General features: G+C 30.1%; 1 protein-coding gene across 4 annotated transcripts in view; it reads right to left on the bottom strand.

The window, feature by feature from the left end:
• Nucleotides 1–26,458, bottom strand: part of LOC136976921 (Golgi integral membrane protein 4-like) — a 40,362-nt gene that overhangs the window by 5,287 nt on the left and 8,617 nt on the right. Inside the window, exons 2-10 of one of the 4 annotated variants that reach the window (XM_067272306.1) lie at nucleotides 21,074–21,241; nucleotides 17,416–17,509; nucleotides 14,563–14,775; nucleotides 13,413–13,487; nucleotides 8,865–8,914; nucleotides 8,100–8,153; nucleotides 7,812–7,962; nucleotides 4,220–4,302; nucleotides 1,445–1,678 (exon numbers count right to left, since the gene is read on the bottom strand). In XM_067272306.1, the coding sequence (XP_067128407.1) occupies nucleotides 1,445–1,678; nucleotides 4,220–4,302; nucleotides 7,812–7,962; nucleotides 8,100–8,153; nucleotides 8,865–8,914; nucleotides 13,413–13,487; nucleotides 14,563–14,775; nucleotides 17,416–17,431 (876 nt within the window). In that variant the 5' untranslated portion in view covers nucleotides 17,432–17,509; nucleotides 21,074–21,241. Of the gene's footprint in view, nucleotides 1–1,444; nucleotides 1,679–4,219; nucleotides 4,303–7,811; nucleotides 7,963–8,099; nucleotides 8,154–8,864; nucleotides 8,915–13,412; nucleotides 13,488–14,562; nucleotides 14,801–17,415; nucleotides 17,510–21,073; nucleotides 21,242–26,458 lie in introns of all 4 variants that reach the window. The other 3 variants (XM_067272298.1, XM_067272325.1, XM_067272316.1) reach the window with 3 other exon arrangements.

The following is a 26,458-nucleotide window of genomic DNA, read 5'->3' on the forward strand; positions in this document are numbered from 1 at the left end:
ATCCAGCCTGCATTCATGAATTCCCTCCTGCCAGTTTCTCATACTGAATTGAAATAGTTAAACATCTTAACAAAACAAAAACACTTTAATCACACTTATCATATATGGTAGAAACTCAATCTTATGCAGTAATGAGATTCTTCTTATCCTTCCTTGCCCACTACTTCTCTTCTCTTCACTAACTCTACCGTCCTCTTGCCTCTACTCTGACTCCCCTTCTTCCACACTCATCCCTCTCTCTCGTTTTTTCTGCCTTTTTTACTCCCCTTTTTTATGGCCCTTTGTCTAGCCTTGTTTAGCTACCTCCTCCCTTTGTCTACCTCTGTTTATTACTTTTACAACTGTCCGTAAAGGGATTGGATTTGGGCTGACAAGACCACAGTTGAGGGAAAAGAATAGGTCCAATATAAACTACACTACACTACACTGTCATAAATCTAATTTCAAGCAATTGGATTTATGATGGAAGTTCCAGTATCTAACTCTATCATGAATCATTAATTATCTACATTGAAAATGAAGCTTAGAATATAACTCTAAGTTTCATTTTCAATATACTGCTTTCTTAAAAGAACAGATTTTGGCTCAACTTTTAAACCAAGAATATAGTTCATTAACAAACTATGTCAGATTGAACATTTTTAAATGTATACAGAATTATAAATTCCAATATTTTAAAATTATATGTAAAAGAGTAACAAATTAAACTACAAAAATTAAGGACAAGAAAATGTATACAATAACAACAGACGGAAAAACTAAAGAAATTGCTTAGATTTAAATTGTAGAGGAGCACATCTATTTATTTCTGTTTTATAACTTTATGCAATATTATATATGCAGTGTTGTATGTCAGGGCTGACCAAACCTTGTCATGACAGGAACCATATACTGTCTATCAGAAATACAGGAGCAACATTCTCTACTGAAACTATATTATATATATATATATATATATCTTACTGTGTCTCCTGTATAAGTTACTGCTTATTATAACTTAGACAGGAGCAATAGTAAGAATCTAAAAACACCATACGAGTTCCAAGCCATAGTTAGGCCATCATGAGTATATGTCTTTTATATATATAAAAAAATGGTTCAAAATTTAACTTCTTCACTCAACTAGATAGATAAAACTCACAACAACCTTGATAATTCATATAACATAAAACCTTGATAATTCTAGAAAAAATTTTACATTAAATCATTTAGCAGAATTATCAACGTTTTATGTTGTGTAGTGAAAATATGGAGGCTTTATAGTAACAACTTAAAGTACAAAAGGATTGTTAAATGTAAAGTGCACAAAATATTCCATTCAGACATAGCATTCAATACTGGAACCAAGTTGCTCCAAAATATTTACAGTTTTATTAAAGAAAAATCTGACATAAATGAAGAAATCAATTTTTATAAATACTTTCTATTATAAAATAATACTAACCTGTTGATTTTTAGATTTATCTACATTTTTATGATTTTTTATTTGTTCTAATGCTTGATGAGGCTGAAGATCATTGTACTGATTATCTTTTAATTTATTATTATTTTGATGAAGAGGGATATAACCAGGATTATGATTATCTCCAATAAAGGACCTCCTCTGCAACTGAGCCGTAAGTTCTTTTAGCTTATTTTCTAACTGCTCGTATTGCAAACGACATAACTGCAATTCGTCCTGTAAATACATAATTAATAAGATATGTAATTATTATTATAACAGGTTAATTAATTTATGTTAGCTAGAACGTGTCAAACAAAAAACTTGTAGTAGTATTGAATTGGACAGTCCAAGAAAGGCATTAGGAACAAAACCAAACCTATCAAAATTTTGCTTCTATAATGGATTTTAGGAAATGGTTTCACATTAGCAAGTTTGTAAACTGTTTTGAAATATAACACACAATTAAGGACTAACGATAAGCCAACACACAAACTACGTACAATCAACAAGAGCCTAATATCAAATACAAGGTGAAATATGTTATAAGCAAGTACACTTTAATAAGTAATCTCAAACACAAGCATTTAATCTTATAACAAATTTACATTCAAACATCTTTCAATTCTTATACATGTCAGTATAAAATATCAGCCGTTTTTTTGAATCGAAATAAGACCTCGTAAGTAGAGTGAGTTCATTGGGAAAGACTTCTATTGACTACAATTTAATAGGCAATTATTCTGTATTTAGAAAGAAGAAACTTATGCCAATTGATTTTGCATAGATTACAGCAGAAACTTCAAAAATATTGTTAATTTTTCTGTTTGTCTGGCTTAAGTCCATTTCAGTTTTGAAACAGAGAAATTTTTTAAACTATCAATGCATTCAGAAATATGTTACCGAAAATGCCAAATGCTTCACTCTTAATTATAACTAAGACAAATGCAAAGAATGTCAAATTCAAGTACATACACCACTCAAGATGGCATCTAAGAATGTACTTTTTCAGTTAAAAAAAATTTTTTTACTTAGAACAAATGTGCCTTCTGTTTTCATTTCAGAATATATATCAGGTTGTAATGATAAAATTTAGACATTTTGATTTTATTGTAGAAATGACTGGAAAATAATGTTCTAGAATATTTGATATGGATATATAAGTAGTGTAACCAAAGGGCATTTTATCACATTTTATTGGAAATAGACGCATCGGCAATATGTGATATGAAACTTTCAAAAGAACAAATTTGAGCTGTTGCTCTATCATTTCAAAAGTGGTAACAACACAACAGACTCACAACTTTATCTTCAAAGCATTTGTTGGTAAACAAAGGTCAACAAGCTATCAGACTCTGTGCTAACTGATTACCATCTATTTCATGCTCTACAGAACTATATTGCTAATACACAGTTTAGTGACAATACTGAATGCTTGAGACTTTCTTCAAAGAAAAACCCCAGTCGTTCTATGTTCACAGGATTAAAAGTTTGTGGCAAAGGTGGCAAGATGTGATTGATATTAATGGCAATTACCTTCCAGGCTTAATTGTAATCAATGAGAGTTAATTTTCAATAAAGTTTTTTCAAAGTGTCTAAATTTCATCTTTACAGCCTGATATATATGAATGTATATTTTGTTTTCTATGTTCTTGTCCTTTTATTAAGATCATTCCAATGAATATTGCAAATACTATGTTTACACTGAAAAGTGTGTTCATATCTTTGAAGTAGCAACCACTTTCTTGCTCCAGCCTGCATAAAATGGAAAACCTGCCAATTCTTTTAATTCTATATCCTATGCAATTCAAACTTTCACGTGTTTTACAGTATAAGTTTTATATATAAAAATGTTTTTAAATGGAAATAATATTTGGTTATGACATTGTTTAACTTATCTATATTCATTGATTAAAATATTAATAAAAATTAGAATTGCTATCAAAATTAACCAATTCATATAAAAAATTTAACTTGTAGTAATATTAACATAGAGAATTTATATTAAATATATATTAAAATTTAAGTGAATGTTTGAGTTTTCAAAATAAATAAAGTAATAGTAAACTAAACTCTTGCTAGTCATGAAGTTAAGGCACTTATTTGACAGATTATTTCCTATACTGAATATTGTACCAATTTCCACCCGAGCAGCACTAAATTTTCAATTTTAAGGGTTGGGAAATATGTATTTTGTTCAAATGCTCAAATTCAAAAATGGCTGACTAACAGACTGAGAATGCTGGTGCATAAACTTGGTGCTTAATTATAATATATGATCACAAATTATTTATTTGTAGTATCATGCATCAAGAGAATCACACTATAATCGTGTGGAAAAAAGTAGAACTCTCGACAGGCCATACACAAGTATGTATTTTTCTCAACTGTTAAAACTAGAAATTTTGTGTATTTCAGAGCAGAAAATCAGAGCAATATTCAAGGCAGAAGTAATCTTTCAAATAAGTTTCTTAACTTCCTCGGTTCTTTCCGTGTGAGTACCTGATTTGTTTATTTCTAAACTAAGATCGTGTGGGGCAAAATCATTACAAAATAGCTAATTATTACTAGGGTCCAAAAAGTGAAAGATCAAACATCAAACTATACACTAATTCAATGTTTAATTAACCTAATTTTCAAAACTTTTAAATTTAATTTACAATAAACTAAAATGTTTTTAAAACCTACAAATAAGTTGTTTATGTTTTATTTTATTTGCAATAATTATTTATTGTCATCAATGATTATAAACATTAAAAAGAGAAATCAAAGTCTTACAGTATGCTGCTTTACTCTCCACATTTGATTTTCAACATTTTTCTGCAAATCTTCTTTTTCTAAAATTAACTGGTTAATATGACCTGTAAAATAAAAATAATTTGATAAATATGTAGCAGTAAATCTCTTGTGTATTTAATTACAGTTTCATTTAATAAAACTGTTACTTTTTATATTGAAAAATGTAAAAAAAGGAAAGAAAACTTCAAATAATTAACCAACAAAATGTGATATCAGAAATTTTCTGTAACTACTTGTTTTTTCACAGGCATTTTTCACACAAAATTGACTTACTTAACTGTGCTTTCTATGATAGCATAATGCTACATGCTGTTCATCTAACTGTGTAAAAATTTTGGTAAAACAAAAACGCCTTTTTGCTTATCAAAAACCCCAAAAAGCCCACTGCAGAAAATTGCCATTATACATATGCCATAGTGTGGCAATTTTCTGCTCCAATCTCATTTTTGATATGATGGAGATCTCACACGGTTGCTGCAAGTAGTAGTCATGGAATCATAGATGTTTGTCAACTATACATGATGTAATGACAGTCTGCAACTTGCTACAACCTTCTATGTAAGACAGCATGGGTTAAACAATTTAAACGTTTTTGGTGCTTTACTTTGTTCTCAAAAAATATAAAATAATCATTTTCTTCCGAGAAACACCTCAGCCCTCCCATCATTTATTTCCAGCTGAACTCATTTCGCATTAGCCTGCGTTATTGCAAAGTTTGGAGGGCTCCATACAGGAGAAGGGTCGAGAACACTCTTCTGTAATCAAAACAATATCTCATAAACTAAACAACATATGGCATTGAAATTTGGCATCTGCAGAAAAGATGCATAAGGGATTTTTCACAATTGCCAAATTTGAGGAACAGCAATTACACTCAGGATAATTATACACAAAAAATAAGCACACGTGATCTGAATTATTTACTGTTTGATTTTCAAAATCAAAAGAAATTATTAATTTGAATCTATATTTGTAGACTGATATCATTGTATACTTTCAAACAATGTATAAAAAGGAAAAGTAACGTAAAAAAAACTCTAATTCAATCTTAATGTTTGATACAAATTTAAATTTTTACATCATTGTATTAAAGATTTCTAAGCATTTTTAATTTAAATCTAATTTAAACCTCCTTTAGATAAGTAAAAAACTCTCATCTTCCTTCAAACTATTATAGTGTTTTGCAACTGGTTTTAATTAAATTTTAAAATAACACTGAAAATACTGTATGTTGTCATTCCAAACATTACAACTTTATAACAGATTTTCTTAAATATAATAAACTTTAATCTTCTCTCTCTAAAATTCTGCATAAGCTGCTATATTTTATCAATCAAAATAACAACATACTATGTGTTTATATTTTTAAAAAGTTATTACAGTGTTATCAAAATTTTTAACAAAATGTATATGTTGTTCAAAGATCTAGAAGAAACTTTACGCATGTTACTTGATTTACAAATATTTCAGAAATAATATCCAAAAGAATTTTCAACATAAAAATTTATGAAAAAAGATCCAAAATCCGGCATAAAATTATCAATCGTCGTATAAACAAACATTTTCAATAACCTTTAGCAACCATTGTCAAGTTACAAAATTTTTTATTCGAAATTTTTGAAAGAAACTTAAAAAAAATTCTCTTAAAAAATAAACTCAAAGAATTGAATTTCCCCCAATTTTGTAAAGGATTTTAAATATCACACCTTGTGGTGTTCTGCTGATTGAATTAGTCTTTTGTGATGTGGCACGAGTCAACAGAATTTGCTCAGTAATGTATTCATCCTATTTTGGCTGAAACTCCACTTCACTGGGCATGACAGGAACAAACACCTCCGAATACCTTCTTTCCTGGACACTGTATTAGGCAGTGTGCATCAGAGATCACCCGGCATTACTCCTAAATTCTACCCCTGGAGTTTTAATGCAACGAATCCACTTATATTTAGGAGCTTAGGGATAGAAATGTGGCAACTGTGTATCCTGTGATGCCAGAAATGTCAAAAGTCTTTGAGAAAGCAAAATGCTGTATGCACGTGCATTACACAGATGGCTATACTCAAGGGCGTCGCCAGAGGGGGGCAGAGGGGCAGTTGCCCCTCCCTAGACATGCGAAAAAAATTATTTAAATGCTAAGTCATTTATTGCCTCGATTTATAATTCCCGCGCGAAAAACCCAAGAAGATTATGTTTTAATTAAAATAATCTTCTTAAGCTTCTTAAAATTTATGAATCGTTTTTATTTTACCTACATACAATTCATATCCTCTATCAATTTATATCATCTTGGCCCCCCTGGCCCATTGGCTGGTGACGCCTTTGGCTATACTTGTAATATGTAACTTAACATACAGCGTGCATAGGAAAGTCCCTTTAACCGGAAAATTCTTGCAAATGGAGAGAGCTACAGCTATGCGAGGTAACGGTATAGTAAAGCGACTATGCTCGACCTAATGCAAACGACAGCAGCGCCCCTAGTGGCAAAATTTGGAAGATAGGCAGTGAAAATCGAAAACAGATAGAGCAAACTTTCTAATTAGAAAGTTTTAGAACATCAATTAATTAGTATGAAATGACATGTGGTTCACACGAATAAGATAAATTGTCGCCTGTATACCCAAAATTGTCCAAAAGCGATGCACGCCATTTTGTGTGACGTTTGAAAGGAATAGCCATAGGTATGAAGAAATACACACAATTTATTGCATAAAATACATACTTATGTCAATACAGTTTGATAACATCACACAAAAAACAATGGAAAGGCAAACTGTCACACAGTGATAACAAGTTAATGTGGAGTATGTTCAAAAACTTGTTATCACTGTGTGACAGTTTGCCTTTCCATTGTTTTTTGTGTGATGTTATCAAACTGTATTGACATAAGTATGTATTTTATGCAATAAATTGTGTGTATTTCTTCATACCTATGGCTATTCCTTTCAAACGTCACACAAAATGGCGTGCATCGCTTTTGGACAATTTATCTTATCCGTGTGAACCACATGTCGTTTCGTACTAATTAATTGATGTTCTAAAACTTTCTAATTGGAAAGTTTGCTCTAGCTGTTTTCGATTTTCACTGCCTATCTTCCAAATTTTGCAATTAGGGGCGCTGCTGTCGTTTGCATTAGGTCGGGCATAGTCGCTTTACTATACCGTTACCTCACTTGCATAGCTGTAGCTCTCTCCGTTCGCAAGAATTTTCCAGTTAAAGGGACTTTCCTATGCACCCTGTACACGAATTTCAACACAATTGCTTTAAAACAAAATAGGGGACATAATCAGAGTCCATCTTGTATTTTTGTTTTCTTTTACAAAATTATATTAGCACATTCATTTTTTATAAACACAAATAAAAAGATTTGACAATTTTAAAACCTTCACACACAATTGGAATGAGTTACAGAAAACAGAAAATTACATATTCAAATTTATAATATGGTTTAAAAATAAATAATGGGCATTAAAAAATGTTTCTATAGAACATATTCTGTAGTATAAAAAACAATGCAATTGTCCATAAGAAATAAATCAAAACTTATACGCTGGCAATAATGTAATGATTTACCTTTTATTTTATTAATTTCTTCTTCCTTTTGCTGCTTTAACGATTCTAACTGTGCCGACATTGCTCCAACTAACTGCTTCTTCTCTTCTTCTAGTAGAGCATAGTTATTTTTTAAATCGGCAATTTCACTGTGTAATTGTTGCTGTTTATTCTACGACAAAGATTTGTTATTAAAAAAAGTATAAAAAAAAAAGAGCCAATTAATGAAATGAAAAATTTCAATTGAAATAATGAATATAATTGCTATTAATACTAAAGACAATTTTAATAAAAAGGTATAAAAGGTACCTGTGAAGCTTCATGTTCTTGTAATAAGTTACTATATCTAGATTCTAATGTATGCTGAAAAAAAGAGTTAAGAAATTAGGAATTTTTAAATCAGAATAAAGCTCTGGTTGTTTAAAAAAAATCTAGCAACAAGTTACATAACTTTCCAGGCTGTTATGAGATTTTATTTTAAAAATAACTTTTATATTATAAATCATAAATGAATTGTGTATGGCACTATCTGTTATGAGATTTTGTTATAAAAATTTTCTATATTTTTAATTATTATAAAATGACAAAAAATTTAATTTTGAGGGTAGATATTAGTTTTATAAAAACCTGTAAATGCTAGCAATAAGTAAAATCATCATTAAGTCCAACTCCACACAAGATAAGACACACGACCACCTTCTCTCTCTCCTTCCCATTGACCTTTTACAACCAAAATTTAACATCAACAATACTCCTCACACACAATCTATCGTGACAAACTTTGTTAAACCAAGTCGTAGTTAAAGCGAGGACAACTTATACTCTCCATCCACTTATCTTGTAAATATTACCTTAGATAACAATAAATTATATGCCAAAATATAGAATGTGTTAACCTAATGTAAGATATGCGATGCATTAAAATGTCATTTCTCTGGCTAGACAGCATAAAATTGCGTTTTAAAAAAATGACTAGCTCAGTCTGCAGACAAGCTATGAGTCCAGTGGTCCACAAACCGTATTTTGAGAACAACTGCTTTAAACTATGATTAAACTAAAAATGAGCCTACTTACTTTTTCTCTTTCCATTCGTACATGAAGTTCATTTTTCTGTCTATCTTGTTCTACATAAAATATCGAATAAATATATTAGTAAAGTATAAATGAAATATTTATACTGTATATTTATTCTGAACATTTATATTGTAAATACAATTCAAAAATGTATTAAATTTATTTATTTGATGATAAAGAATTATTTTATTTTACAAGTTTTGCTATGTAATCATTATACATTATAGTTTTTTAAATTTACCATTACCAATATCTGAGTTTTATACTTCATAAAATTATCATTTCTTGTAATAAGAGATACTGATAAATTTCAAATGAATATAAAACATTTTATAAATAATACTTTTTATACATATATATGTTACAATTTATAATACTTTTTATATAAATAATATTAGTGTTATATATAGATTAAATAGCTTAATAAAAAATTTAGTAAATAAAAGCAATAGTACAATAGGAAGTTATGCATAATTTAAAATAATGCAGAGAAAATAAACAACAACATTTTTATTGTCTTTAAAATGTCCTAACATCTGTTCAGTAAGGTCAGTGTCTTTCAACCTTTACCTCACAGCACGCTTGAACCTATAATTAAATTTCCGTGGAAAAAATCACGCGATTTAAAGTTGTGTTTCTAAATATTTTACAGCCATAATACTTGCCACTTAAACTTAATTCTTTTTGTCTACATTTTTGTGAATTAAACAAAACAGTATTGTTGTTCCTTAAAATAGCAGCAGATTACGACAATAGTTATTTAAATTAATCATTTTCATAAATAATAAATGCAATAAATACTGAATAATATTCAAAACACTTACACAACCAAAAATCCAGCTTGTGAATGATGATGATGGAAAAAATAAATGTTTTCAATTGCTTTTAGAAATCATCCTCAAATTAAAAAACTTATTCGGAAATGTGTAACAGAACGGAACGTACGATGAAATGTAGTAATTTAATATATAAATCAAACGATTGGCTGTTGGATGTCATGTGTTTGTATTGGGATGTAAATGTAATAATAATACTAGCGACAACAACACGTTATCCTCAGCATGGAGGGCATTATTCAGTATTTAATATTAATTTTAATATGTATATGTTACAGTAAAAACCCGTTTTTAGTTAAAACCCGTTTTGTCTAGTTAAAACTAGAATTTACTGCTGTACATGTTTTGATTTTAGATAAAACTACTTTTAACTTTTAACATTAGTTAAAACTAATTTTAGCTACATAAATATGTTTGGAGGAAATAAATAAAGTGATGATTGGGATTAAAACATTTGTATTATTTAATACAATATTTATTGAAAATATTGGTCACACATCTGTGTTATTAACATTAATTAACCCTTTGTCCCTGAAGGCACCGATCAATCGGTACCCTGGCTTTTTAAGCAAAACTTCGAGGGTACCGATTCATCGTTACTTTGGTAAATATCGATTTTTGTAAAATTTATTAACAACAGATATAATCTCGTTCAATATGAAGTGAATAAAGTATAATAATTCATTATATTAGTTGATAGCAGTATAAAATTTTGATTTCAAACAAATGTTTGATATAATGTGCAATAATTTCACAATGAATAAACATACATGCATAAGTGTTATATCCAATTGTACAAAACAATATTCTACGTCTTTCTGGCTCAGTGCCAGCAAACAACTATGTAACTAGACAATGTTAATTTTCACAAAATGTTACAAATTATCAAGTTTATGTGTCAGTTCTGATATATATTATTTTTTTTCTTATAAATTTTTCTAATAAAATGTATTGAAAAATATCGTATTTAAAACTAAAGATATTAATAAATGTAAGTGATTTTTTTCATATAGATATAATGATAATTTGATTTTTGGTGAACTTTTAAAATAATATCACCTGACTCACCTATATTGCCTTAGGAGAGATCGCAAAATAAACGTAAACAAGATGTCGGGGGAAAAGGGTTAAAGCGATACGAAATTCATCATACACTATAGGAACATGTTAGCTGAATGACCTTGGTCGAAACAGTTTTTACTAAGCCATTTTGTTAAAACCCATTTTGTCTAGTTAAAACTAGTTTTAACTCAAATTCATTTTTGACTAGCAGTAAATTCTAGTTATAACAATGACATCCAGTAAAAACTAGTTTCAACTAGTTAAAACGGGTTTTTACTGTAACATATATATATATAGTTATGCAGTGTGTGTGTGTGTGTGTGTATACAGTATATAGATTATATATAAAATACCATTTCAATATAGGATGTGGCTCTCACATATTTCTGATCATGGCTTTTAGCTAATCTAACCCCCTAACCTAACCTAACATTTACAATATTAAACCTGACAATGGCCTATAGTAAACAGGCTGAAAATGTTTGTAAAAATAAAAGAAGTTTAAGCTCAGCAAAATTAGGTGTTGGTGAAACTGAAGTTATCCTAACAAGGTTTAGCCACCATGGTATATAGATATTAACTAATACATAGGATTGATTGACAAATAAGCTCTCCTTTTGCAAAGTTTGAGAACAGAAAGAAACACATGACTACTACCATTTAGTACCTGAAGTGTCTAGAATGTGTATGCAAAATTGCTATTCATTATATTACATTGTTGCAACAAAAGTCAACAAACTCATTTCCCACATTTCGTACAATGTAGTGATCAATAACTGGATCTTTAATATAAGAGTACTCAGAAAAAGAAAAAACTATCGGGGAGGTATAGTAAAACTGTATGAAAACTCAAGATGTATTCCCAGAGTTATGCCAGAAAGAACTGTTTTTTCTCTATGCCATGATATGACAGATTGCTCTGCAGTTAAAAAAACAATGAAAACTCTTAAGATACTGAAGTTATAAGTTATTCCAAACACTCTTTGCAAATCCAGCAATATCAGACTTCCCAAAATTAAAGGCACTGAAAAATCAACACTTTCATCAGAAGAAGAAATTAAAACTATTGTAAGAAATGGATCAAAAAAAAAAAACAAACGAAAATTTTTATGCACAGAATGCAAAAATATATTGAATGTTTGGAAAAATGCACCACTATAAAAAAGTAATCCTATTCAAAACTAATTATTATTATATATATGATTAAAATAAATAATCTTAACTACTTTTTAAAATTGGTCATATTGTCTACCTCTTCTCAAACTGATTTTATAAAACGAATATCTCATTTTCACTGAAACCTTATATTATATTATCAGATCTAAAAGTCATACTATCCATGGGAGGACAAATTATTCATTTAATGCTCATTCTTCCTTTTGGATGATGATGGTATTATGGTATCATTGATATCCAGATAGCCATATCGCCCAGGTAGCCCAAGTTGAACCCCTCTAACTTTCTTTTGTGAAGTTACTTGAAGGGCTCTGTGTACAACAATCATCCTCACTTAAATGCCCAACTACAAGCTAACATTCAGAGCATCATGAATAATCTCTGTGGAGACCTTATAGAAGATTCCACAGATGTTATTTCACAATGTTCATGGATGATCAAATGCTTTGGTCGTGTGAAGACTGAGGAAGTGGTTATTTCAGCATTTAATGTACGAATGAAATACAAATAAACTGTTACCTACACAAGTTGCGTGACTTTTTGACGACCCTGTTGAATGCTAAGCAATTTGAATAAACAAACATTAAAACTGATAAAAATAGTCAAGTAGCCGAAGCAGTAAAAGCATCGGTTTCTCACTCTGAGAGACCCAGATCCGAGTCTGGTCAAATCCAAGATTGACCTGGACACATTGTATCCTATTCACCTAACTTGACCACTTTATTTAGAAGCTGAATAATCTATGATGATGAAAAAACTCTTAGTGCTTAGAAAAATGAAAATATTGATAAAATGTTCATTGTTTATAATTAGATGGATTTTACATCTAGTATTAAGCATAATACTAGAATATCGCAAAGTGTGATTTTGCATATTGCTTACCAATCTATGACAATATTCTGCTCAAACTGTACTGTTTCAAAAATTGAAGATCTGCTCTAAATACATTAATCTATCTTTTTCAAGAATAATTTCCATTTTAATTGTTATTGGCACACGAGGTAAGTGTATAATATATTTATTGTTCTTTAATGTAACTATAAATTCATTTATGAAGAAATTTTCTTATTATTATTAATATCATTGGAAACAATAGTAAGTTAATATAATCTTAATAATACAAAACAAAGACGTTCAGATGTCGGAGATGCTCATTTTAATCATTATTGCTATTGTTTGAACATGTTTCTATGATGTAAATGATATAAAAAACAAAATATCTTTACATACTGTAACATAACTCAATTTAATGCAGTCACATTATGACAAATATATTCAGTTTTTTGCAAATCAATCTTGTAAATATCATAAAAAAAAGAACAGAATTATTAAATCTAATAATAATAAATCTTGAAAAGGTTTCAAAATAATAACTTTTTAAATAAAGTATGAAGAAATTAAAATTAATTATATATAGACTGCTTTTCTTTTACATTATTATCTGTTTTATTTTCAAATTGATAAAATCATTTACCTTCTTTGGTGTGTTTATGGTCAATTTTTTCTTGTTGTAGAGACTTTTCAAGTCTGTTTTTATGCTCGTAAACAACTGCAAGAGAATAAAATTATTATTAATCTTGATTAAAATTAATAATTATCTAATTACAGACATCCCTCGTATAACACGGTAGTTACGTTCCGAAAAAGTGCAGTGTTATGCTAATCTGTGCTACATGAAACAAAGGAATAATACAAAACGTGCGGTTAGGTTCCAAACGTTAACAAAAGTATACTATTCTTTTTCGTTACCAAGAGAAATAGATTTATTAAACCAATTGATAATTAACTAACAATCGCAATTAAATGTACTATATTACACATTAATTTTAATTTTAGTTAAATGAGAGCATTTTCTTTTTAAAAGTATTCTTATCTTCCAAGCTTTTTTATTGATCTTAATATCATAAACATCTTCACTTTTTTAGTTTTATCATAAAAAATTCTTATGGATGACAAAATAAAAATATGTTATTGATTGAAAATTTGTTCTAGTGGGTCGTGTTTGTTCGGTCAAGTACCGAGCGACTTTTCCCCAGAATTTGCATTCGAATACCGAGATATTGAAGTATTTCATTAGTCATTTTCACAAACAATTACTTACCTATAATTAAAAAAAGTTTAATAACACTTACCTAAACATGTTTAAATAAATTTTACTAAATACAAAGATTAATCTATACAAACAAAACATATGACAGTCTTAAAAGTTGTATGTGTTTGAAGTCTGAAAGCAACAATGGCGACACTAGGTTGATAGGAAAGCTAAGACAAAGAAGAAAAAATTCTACTCTCAGTTTTTATTAAAGCAAGCCTGATGAAAGGCACAAAACAAATTGAAAATTTCAACATTCTAAACTCTGTGGGAAAATTTGAGACGACACACGTGCTCACTTGAAGAAAAAATATCAAATAACAGAGTTTGTAGTTAAACTGTGAAATTTTGTGAGGGATTTTTCCAAATTCTCGAACCGTGTTAGAGCAAAGCCAGAAACTGTGTTGTATGGAGGATTTCCCCAATTTTTGAATCATGTTAGCACAAAACCACATTGTAGAAGTGCCGTATTGCACGAGGGATACCTGGGGATATTGCAAAACTTAAATTTAAATAAAAAGATTGGACGAACCTTGCAACTGTGCAGATAACGAATCTCTTTGCTGTAAGCATTTTTCACGAGAGTTTTCTATTTCTTTAAAACGGGAATGAGTTGTTTTCAATAAATATACGACACAACATAAAGCTGCTCCTAACAACACATAAAGGAAGATACGCAAGCGAGAATTCCGCATGACCGATCCAGTCAACGGAATCTTTTGATAATCATAGGGAGACAGTTTCTCTGTAAAATGACATATATTATTTAACTGAAAGAAAAAAAATATTCATTTTATTCAATTTATTTATCTAAACTACGGAAATAAGATTCAATATCTTAACCATATTATTAATCTTGGCATTATATTAGTGAAGATAATAGTTATATGTTAATACAAAAGTCATTACCTGAACTAAATCAAATTGTGAGATTATTCATAGGCTTTGATTTATTCATGATTTTTCATTAAAAACAAGAAATTAGAAGTTGCATTACCAGTAATACTGTTACTGATAATACTCTTCTCACTACCAATACCTTACATTTAACATTACTTCAGTTTGATAGTCTTCTATTATGATAAAAGCACACCATCTGTGTGTCCGGTATAAATCCAAATGCATAAGTTACATTTTGGAAGGATGCACTTCTCTAAAATGATCTCACAAAGTGTCCCAGATAGCAGACAGGGACGCCTCTTCCTTGCAAGTATGTAGTTCCACTAAACTAGAAAAAAGTAAGAATATGTTGCCAAATTTGCAACAGGCAATACACACTTTATTCTATGTGCCAGTTTATGTTTTGGAACTGGCAAACCATGAGACATATTTCTCATTCTTCCAGTTTGATGGAACAACATACTTGCAATGGAGAGGATTGCCCATGGGCGACTCTATCTGCACACTTTACAAGACGGTTTTAAGAACTTTAGAAAAGTCCAAGTCAGCTGCTGAAATATAATTCATGCATTTTGATTTATGTCAGATGTAATAAAAGCAAACTTCAATCTGCACAAGAAGAGTACTTGATTGGTGTTTCTTTGTTTACATGATCACTGTTATGACACTCCTTCAATAAAAACTGCTTTGTGATATTTTAAATGTTCTAAACAATTTGCTTTGAAAAATTATAGGAATTTCTGAAAATCCAATGACCATACCAGCACAATGCTAATTTTCAACCATATTTTGTGTTCAATCTGAATGGGGAGGGGTGGACATGAAAAAAGTGTGGGTATTGCCAGTGCCTAGTGCCAAATTAAAGATAATGAGTGAATTCAAAAGACCCAAAGTTGCATAAACAGGAATTACTTTGGCTTTCATGTTTGTTCTATATTTGGAAAAATTGAGAGAAAGATTCACCTCAACTTCTTTCTACTTTTCATACTTGCAGCATACAAATGTAAATACATAGTATACATGCAAGTTGATAATTTTATAATTTACTTTTTGCTTTAATAAATATTGTTACTTACAGCATCCTAACAATGGAATCTCCTCAAAAATGCAACATGTAAGTTAACTGAAGAAAACAAATTAAAGCAACTGGCGGCAGTAAAGTGGATCACATGTTCATTTAATAAATTTATGTTGTGTGTAGTTCTTAAAGAGAGACCAAAGTAATTCTGAATAAGAAAATTTACATAAAAATTCAGATATTTGTGCTAGTGGAAACCTGACTATCATCTTCAAAAAGTTATTTCTTGCAAAACAGATATACAGATGGTCTCCCATCCAAAATCTCTGCATCTTATGATAGTTACTGCCTTCTAAAGCCTGTGTAAATTTCCCAACAAGCGTTAGAAAAATAGTATTGTATTATGCTGAAATATTTTCTTGCAAGAAAACCCCAGCTTCATTTAGTGTAACGTAAGATAAATGGGCGCATCAACAAAAAACCTGCCAATGCACAAATGTAAATAATGAGCAGAAAAAATAAATCACGAGATATTAGTCTTGTACAGGTTAACGGAAAAAATGCTAGTGGAAAAATGTTGCGAGATACTTCAAGCTAAGTTAGCAATGTTAAATATTTGTTGCAAAAACTGTTAGTTTTACCACAGATAAAGTTGTAATAATGAAGAAGTTTAGTCATTTATCCCCAATAATTCATCTGTTATGCTTTACTCATAGAATATAATTGACTGTTGTCAAAGTTCTTTATGGAAGAGTTATATCTTTATAATTAGAAGGAAGATATTTCATTCATCCAGTTCTATAAATCTTTCAAGGTTGTAATGTTTTACATAGTTCAAGCCGAAGCACAATATTTTATGACCAAAATGCTGTAAAACAATTCATAAAAATCATTGAAAATGAGAATTTTGTACAATTTTCGGTAACAAATTAGTTTAGAGCTTCACATACAAAATTGGATAAAATAACACAAATGGAAACACAGAAAACATTGTATTCCATTTATGTAGAAAGCAAACAAAAAAAAGAGAGACATTTTCTTCCATTCACTTCCTTTTCTCTATTTTTTTTTTTTTTTTTAAACTCATGTATCAGTTTTCTTAGTTACAAAGCCACACTGAATGCCGGAGATTTATTTTAGTTGGAGATGAGTTAAGTGTTAGAATACTGTGTTTATAAGTATTTCCATTTGTATGTAATTTTATTTATTTTATAGACTTTCAAGTACTGCATGCAAACAATGCTCTAAACTTCCTCTGGAGTTGAGTGTGGCTTCCTAAACAAGAGAATTAATACCCAAATTCTAAAAATGTTTTAACACAGACATATTTTAAAGATGACTGAAAAGTTTACGAGAAAATAAACAACAATAAATTTTGTGTTTAAATACGTTCATTATTCATTAACTTATTTAAAAACATTTAATTTTCAAATCAAATTGACAAATATGAAATTTCAAAGGGAATACCTGGATTTTTCAACATAGAAATCAAGAGTTAAGAAAGGGTAACTTGAAAAACTCTTCTCATTGCATGTTAAAGCAAATCTTCTAGTTGTCCAATCTACAAATTAAAAACAGGATTAAATTACTTTTAATTTTTAAAAAAATAATTGCTAATAAAATGAAATAAAGTAATTCATTTTAAATTTAACAAAAGAACAACAATTTATAATTAAATTAAATGAGTTTAAAAAATAATATTTGGTTTGCAATTCTTGCATTGCTAAAATTAAAGTGTGGGGTGTAATGCTTAGCAATACTCCGTAACACAACATGATCATGAAAGAAATAATGTGGCTCCAACAAGAAAATTAAATAAAATTACCATTGAAATAAGTGCAATTTCATTTCAATTATTCGAATAAAATACGTATGCACAAAAATATATAACACTCGCAGAAACGAGGGCACGATCCACTCTACTATGTATTTGGATAAAGCCATTATACATTTTGGCAAGTTAATACTTGCTTCTTTGTGATAGAGTTAAAACTAGTGTTTTCGGCATTCATCATCCCGAATGTTGGAATACTCTACTTCTACAATAACATATGGGATACACCACAGTCTGATTATTATTTAAAGTAGGTAATGGTTTGAAAATATGATGGCTCATACAGATAAATTGTTTAGTTAATCAAGCACTCAAGTTCCTAAAATGTCAAAAAAACATCTTTATTAAGTGAAAGGTTAACACTTTTAGAATGTCTGTTATTCCATCGTCTGTGTTCAGCAGTGTTCAAACTGATGATTCTAAACCATTTACTTGGTCCTTCTCTTTATTATTATATCTCATCTAAAAGTCAAAATTCAGAATACCAATAAAACTGACCATTTCTCAAGATCTGGAATTAATACTAATATAACAGTAATTGAAAACGAGGACTTTCATTTGACGGCAGGTTTGGCAGAGGAATGTCTCAAACGACTGCCGGACCCAGTTCACTCAGTGGGCTCTCACACCAGAATTCGTTCCTCGAGTAGTACTTTCTTCCGTCGTGACATCTAAAAGTACGATTATGATTTTGAGACGGCGCGTTTAAAGAACAAAATGTAATTCAAACGAGTTCATATCTACATAATATGTACACTCAAATGGGACAACTTGTTTAGAATTCTGCCATTCAAACATTTTATTAAACCACAATGATCCGTTAACGAAATGGCAAACATTCCGAAAACATTAACCTATAATTTAATAAAAAATATATTTTTCTGGTTTCTTGAGCATTTAACAAATCGATATGCATTCTAACGTGTGTTAAAATCTAGGTTTCTTTGCTATAGAATTGATATATATATTAAGAGAATGTGCGCAAACCATTTTTGGTATTCTACCAGTTGTTATAAAACTGATACTCGTGCATGGAGTTTTGCTGATGTATATAAAAATTTATATCATCGTTTAAAACAACGAGGATAATAGGATTATCGGCATTTTAAAAATTGCAGATTTAGTATGCTTATGGCCTAGTTTTTAAATCTTCAGTAACAAGCTGGCATTGCAAGATTCATTTAATGTTACTAATTACCAGTCAGAAAATATAGGTCATAAGAAAAAACTTACATAGAATCTCTAACAAAGGAATCTAGAGAATGAGTTAACTATAAAACAATATTTATCCATCCTCTACTTGTACTTCTTCTTTCTTATTGTACTCAAATCTTAAGAAAAATAGTTTTAAAATAAAAATAACATATTTAAAAGTCAAATTATTTCAATGACTATCTTTTGGATAAAAGTTTAATATAATACAAATTAAATAAATGGAGCACACTAATATTTTAAAATGAGTTAATTTTAATGTTACTTTACAAGCACACATTATACATATTAGTAAGTATGTGGAACAAAGATTTATTATTATAGAGAAAGTTAACAATGTACCATACAATTACATTTAATAAAATTTCAAATTAACTGCTATTTAATGCTTCTCAGGATCAGTAGTAATGATTTAAGTAATGATAAACATATGATAGTTTGAAGGCAGGCAGATTATTTTGATGAGATAAGTCAAGAAATATTATGAAGAAATTCAAGTTTCTCAAATGCATTCCTAGTCTGAAGAATAAGCAAAAGCCCTTTTCAACTAATGACTATGATATAACAATTTTATAAGAAAAGGTTGTAAAGAATGAAGAGTATAAATGGAAAAAATTGGTTTCCTACAAATGAGAGTGGACAGAGCATCCAGAATATAGGAGACTGTCAAGTCAAAAGAATTAGCACACGTCTGGCTACTTTGTTATTTGAGAAACAGTTCAAAGGGTTTAGTATTCATCTCCTAAAAATTCGAAAATAAAGAATATTTAAACTCCAAACTGTTATCTTATATATAGCAATTGACTTCATTTTCAAACATAAAATTCTCACGCAGTCTATTCTTCTATTGATACAAGCAACGTATTCAATATAAGCAAGAATTATATTCATTTTCATTACCAGACTTGCACAAATCACAGACAATTTGCCCCATTTAAAACAAATTAGAGATTTTGGAAGACAAATGGCAATGTTCCAGAAACATTTAGTTAATAAATTAAGCTCCATCAAAACAGAATATCTTAAAAAGTAATTTTTACATCAAAAAATCTGTTTATTCGAACAATATAATAAAATGAATAAGTAGACATAAATACAAAAATTTTGTCAAGCAGCTTAATGTGTAATGATTTCACGAAGGTTATGATTTTATATACCGTTTTACATCTATTCAGTTATTTTCCAGTTATTCCGGTTTCGTCACCGATTTGTTTTTTATACATCGTACTTTATTTATTTACATTATTATTATGGGTAAAGCTTTAAAAGCATGTATGATTACCACCCCCGTTAACAAACCCTTGAGCTAAAACACAATTTTAGAAATTTTAAGACAAAAGTAATCATCTAGTTTTTGCTTAGTGATGGTCAGGATCTGTCACAATTTCTTATTCAGAATGGATAACACTGAAATGATGTTTGGAAACAATCTTTTACATTTTGATGTATGAATTACTGATTCACACGACATTATTCTTGAGGGGAAAAGTATGAAAACAGAGAAAAAATATATATTTTATTTCATGTAAAGACGTTGTACACCATCCTTATACATGCATTTTGCACTATAAAGGTGTTTCTGCACGTTCAAATATTCACCAAATGCCGAACAAAGATTTGGCCAATACCGAGTAGTGTGGACAATTTACTTGCGACTAATATTTGTATTCGCCGTTTCCCACTCCTTGTCAGTATGTTGTGCCAAGTCAGAGGACTGATAAGCAACTATTCACAAATACCAAATGAAACTTTCCAAACAAGATGTACCAGAGCCGAAAAAGCCTCCAAAAGGAGTCACGAGACAAAAGAAAATTGAGAACTGGGTTAAATAAACCGCAACGCACAAACTCGGACGAGCAGTCAAGCCCATTGAGGAGAGAAACAATGGTAAACTAGCTCAACTTTGACGACGAGCTCGGTTCCCCTAAAAATATTTAAGAAAGGGATACCCAATGCGAGTTCAAATGGGCCAAGTTTTTAAGTCTAGGAAAGTGATATGGCTTAAATTAGGAAAGAATTATACATTTTATCATCAAACGTTTATATGCTTATAACATATAATTAATTTATTTCACTTACTGTACATTCAGGAACATTTCCTAGCAGAAAAGAATTGTAAGATCTTTAATAAAACATTTTAAATGTAGTGAACCCACATAAACAAAACAATGTTAAGCAGGCAACAGATAAAAGCCTGACAAGAGAAAGCTTCTTCGATTTAGGACTTGATTCATTTGAAAAATAACACTGAAATGATAAAATTTTTGATATAGTAAGTTATTGTTAATGAAAAATATAAAGAAGAAAAAAATTTTAAGAGATTAAATAAGTTATATAAGAACAGAAAATGAAATTAATGCATTTATATTAAGTAATGATAAATGCCAGGTGGATGAAAAGTTCATAAAAACTTTAAAAATTCATGAAAGATGGAAGAATTATCAAAATGAATGCTGTTTGCATGGTAAGTATCATCAGCATTGAAGTTTTTTTTGTTGATAAGGGAAAAAATTAGTTCTGAAATTTACCATACAGTGGTACCTTGGTACTCGAACATAATCCGTTCCAGAAAGAGGTTCGAGTACCAATATGTTCAGACTCCAAATCATTTTTTCCCATTACAAATAATGTAAAATGGATTAATGCGTTCCAATCCCCAGTTGATTCGCTAGTATTTTTTTATTGTTTCTTTATTCTTTAAAATAGTCGATATCGTCGACTTAGCCATAGAATATTGGACAGCGAAGATCCGAAACACGCACTCCATTTTCGTGTTTAGCAATGATTTCTTTTTTCAGTTCGATTGTTGTTCTCACTGTTTTCCTTTTCACTTGACCACTTTCACTTTTATTCTTCTTGGGACCCATGTTTAAGGGCTAATAAATCAAAAGAAAAGGATGCTAATCCAAAAAATATAGCACAGCGTAAGTTAATGTGCATGCAAAACAATGACTGTCTCGTAAAGACCAACAACTGCCATATTATCGGGCTAGCAAATGGCTATAGTAATATTAATAATTTAAAATAATTTGGTACTAGAGTTAGGCGTTAGGCGCCATCTCTTGCTAAATTTAATAATTAGAATTTTAATTAAATAATTTAAATAAATTTAGGCCTAACTGGACTGTCTTGTAACTGACGCTGCCGCCGTGGCGTCGGCGTCGACTTGGCGGGCTTTCCCGTTCGAGTACCAAAATTTTGTTCGGGAACAGGGGCATTTTTTTTCCGAAATTTTTGGTCGGGTACCGATTTGTTCGGGCTTCGAAACGTTCGAGTACCAAGGTATGACTGTATGTGACATTGACATACAAAAGACAATGAATAGACATGCAAACAACAATGAAGATAACTTTATTATTAGATGTTTATTAGAAAACAAGTGTTCAACATGTCCTCCATCACAGGGTATATATAACACAATTTAGTAGAGTAACAACAATACAACAATGCGGTGCAGCATGTCCAGATAGAAGGTTCTTAACTCACTGTTCACAGAGATAGGGCTTGTAAAGAAATTCTTGGGTACTCAACATTTGATACCTGTTAAATTTGCATACTTTCAGCATATTCAGCTGTGACAGTGCCACTTATTGGCGGAACTGTCACTTTAAATTCTACAGGAGATAAATTCTGATTGTCTGTGACAATCAGAATTTAATACCTTATTTTCTTCTTTTAAATTTGATATTTCTTTTTTGGAAATTACAAATGCAATTGACTCACATAAAAACTCTTACTGTAGATCTGGTAGAATTCCTATTATTTTTGTAAAGAAGTTTAGCTGTCTTTACAGCTGTCTTCAGGTAGCTCTTCCCAGAATTTCTCAATGATAACTGCATGCCGATATCAACAGAGTGGGGAGATGGGATACTTGCCCCTTCTCGGAATCAAGTGAACAATTCCAGAAATTATCATCATAAAAGTGACAAACCTTACACCCTTGATCATGGGATGCTTCGATGCAATACTATATTTTATAATCTACTTGTGAAAAAACTGTAAAAAAATTAAATAATTAAATAAAAATTTGTTGATATAATTAGTTGTCTCCAAGCTTTCCCCCTCTAAAAAATTTTATGTGGATCCCTGCAATTGCATACCTAATCAACGAATGGACCTACATATTACTCTGTATCTACGAAGGATAAAATCTCATAGACCAAATTATAAATTCCGCAAGCATGCTAAAAATTTTTGAATGTTAATTAAAGATATAAAAGTATAAAAATCCAAATCTTTTCAGAATCTCCATAGTCCAACACAATGAAATTCCTCAATGCTCTTGTATGACTAAGCACTTGACAGTAGGTGAAATCTTGTGAAATTTTGAAGCTAAATAATCAGTTTACGAACGACTATTATACCTTCTGTATTACCTAAAGGTGGGCCTTAAAATTTATGACGATGACATTAAAATATATAACAACCCCCAATCAACTACAAGATTTAAATTTGTAAGTAGAAACTTTTAAATCTCATTGTAAACATAAACTAAACTTTGTAGTCTGCTTTTCCCTTCTAAATTATTTCAGATAATCTGGAGTTTTGGATAACAGAGTTTCCATCGTATATTGCTACCAGGGTAAAATACAAATACATTTGTAGGTATATTTTTCTATTTATGTTATCTATATATGCCAGTCTAAATGTTAGAGAGAGCAAATTATAAGAAAGTACCAGACAAAGAATATAGTTAAAGATAGAACTGACTAGGATGCGGGATAGACTAAAGACGAAAACAATAAAAACACTCTACCAAAACCTAGAAACAGCAAAATTTCACTTAATGTTCGTGCAATGTTTTCATCCACTTTCAATTGGACATCTTCAGGCTGTAGATTAAATTGTAACCGCATGATTTGAAACCAATGTCTCGTAAGTTTCGAATCATTCGAAAGCGCGCGGAAACTGATGAGACATCAGTTTCAATTTGATCTACAGCCTGAAGATGTCCAATTGAAAGTGAGATGAAAACATTTGCACGAATAGTAAGTGAAATTTTGCTGTTTCTAGATTTGGGAGTCAGTTGATTTAGTACTTTTTAACCAGTATTCAGCTGGCGTCTATCACGATATATCTTTTTTTTTTTTTTTTTTTTAACTCTTTCCGCCCTGTGGGCACTAAGAGGGCCTCTTTTAGAAGGCCCATTATGGGTTCGGCCAGGCCCACAATGGGGCGACCGGGTGGTGAGGGACGGGGCCCGACATATCCGAACGAACCACCCCCGAAAAATTCCTGGGGATTATTCGACCCGTTCGGATTCGATCCCGGGTCCCCCAGAGTGGTAGGCTGCCACCTTGACCGCTCGGCCATCCGGCCGTCCAATCACGATATACTTAGACAAGATAAGGAAATGATGATGATGATAATTATTAAACAGACTAAACAATCCAAAATGTAAGAAACCTTTTTATCTGATGTAAAGTAAACAATTTTTCACAGATAAAAAAAAAAAAAAGGCAGTAATTAATATTCTGCAAGCTGTCAGCAGATCAATTCGGTTGATAGAATTTTCAATTCATGAAGTTGGATTGAAGATATTCTTGAGTTAAACTGGAGATCATATCAAAAATATTACGGTAAAGAATTTTAATTGTAATAACAACATAATGAAGAATCCTAATTATAAAAATATATATAAAAACAAGAATTATATTAAATAAATCAGCAGAATACCAACAAATATTTCTGAATATCTCAGTGACATTAATGTAAGAACTACCACCATAACTCTAATTATGCATAGTGTATATGACCATAGTTTGGTTGAAGAAGAATTTAAAGTTGTTATAACAGCTACAGGAAGTTTACTTCCTGTAAGTGTACATGCTGTAGGTTTAACATATATAAAACATGTTACCAAAACAAAAGTATTGAAAATTTCATTTTATCATTTTCACTATCTTAAAATTAAAACGAAATCATCTTATATTTGCACATTTGTATTAGAAAAATTCATATATCGTAGAATAATCAGCGTTTACAAGTGGTGTTACTTGACAATTTTGTAAATTGATAGAACACATTGAAAAAGAAAACAATTTCAAGCATATTTCTGTCGAGATATTTGAAATCAAATAATTTTTTTAAATTAATACAATATATAATTTCTGTTAAATCCGATTTTTTTAAAAATGTAGCTTCCTGTTTATTGTGTATAACAGAATCTAATTAAATACTTACCAGGAAGTTTTAAAATAAAAATAGTTTTGATATGATCTAATGTAGTACTCTTTAACCTTTAAAAAATATATATCTTTGAAGTCTTTCCAACTATATTAATTTATATACATATTAATAAACAAACAAACATCAACATAGAAACAACTTAATCACTGAATCCAAATGAAATAATTAAAAGAGAAATTTATAAATTTATTCTTTCACTCTAGGCTCTTATTAAATTATTCTTTTCATTTTAAAATACCGATTTAGCAACCATCATACAAATATAGTACCATAATAATACACTGACGACTCAATATAATTCAATTATTAGAGGTGGAGGGCTACAAGAGCTTAAGCACTCCCCACCAACACAACATGGATTATCGAACCTTCCGCAATACAATTGTCATGCAAACGTTAATAAAAAGGTACAGTACTTATTATGTATTGGAATATTTTTAATTTTTGAGGTTGGGTACTTCTGAATCTACTACTGGCATCAATAGGATATGAACTAGCATACAGAGACAACCTGTATGCTAGCTCAATTTATTGTTCAACCTGTTCAGATCCCACTGCTTTTATTTCATCTCATTGTAAACTGCTGAATTAAATTAGTAGTTAATAGCACAGCTCAAAATCAATTGGCTCAACTTGCAATATTTTGCCAGCCATGCCGATAATTTATACTCACTGCAGTGTAAAGATAGCTTAACACATTTGGGTGTCTTGATATGAAAAAAGCCAGAATATGATGGAGAATATCTATGGGACAAGATAAAATTTTTTGGACTCCAAGAACAGCATTATATCATGTCACGAGTTTTTGTATATAATTTTTGAAATGATTAATGAAAAATATTAACCAAATAAAAATTCTACAGCTCCTGCAGCCGTGGAGCTGTAGAATTGTGGTTGCCGTGGAAGGAGTGACAACAGATATGCCATAGTGAGCATAGGAAGAATTTGAGTATTAGTTGGACGTGTGACACAAGGTGTACACATTGAGAAATATAATGGGCAAATGTGAAACTTTGGACAGTTTTCCAATGTTTAATGTACATTATGATATTCTTGGATAATAATTTAAAATGATAGCATTCTTTCTTGAAAACCCTGTATATTTTACAATTAATATTGTATTTAACCATATCTATTGACCAATTAGTGCAATCTTTCATTGCAAAAACACTCAACTAATCCAACATAACACAATTAAAAAATCAAATAAATATGATACATCCAAAGAGAAAATCATCAATAAAGAATAATAAATATTATAACACTATGTGTCAA

This window comes from Centruroides vittatus, unplaced genomic scaffold (genome assembly GCF_030686945.1).
Source record: "Centruroides vittatus isolate TY-2023 unplaced genomic scaffold, ASM3068694v2 contig_1112, whole genome shotgun sequence".
Lineage (NCBI taxonomy): Eukaryota > Metazoa > Arthropoda > Arachnida > Scorpiones > Buthidae > Centruroides > Centruroides vittatus.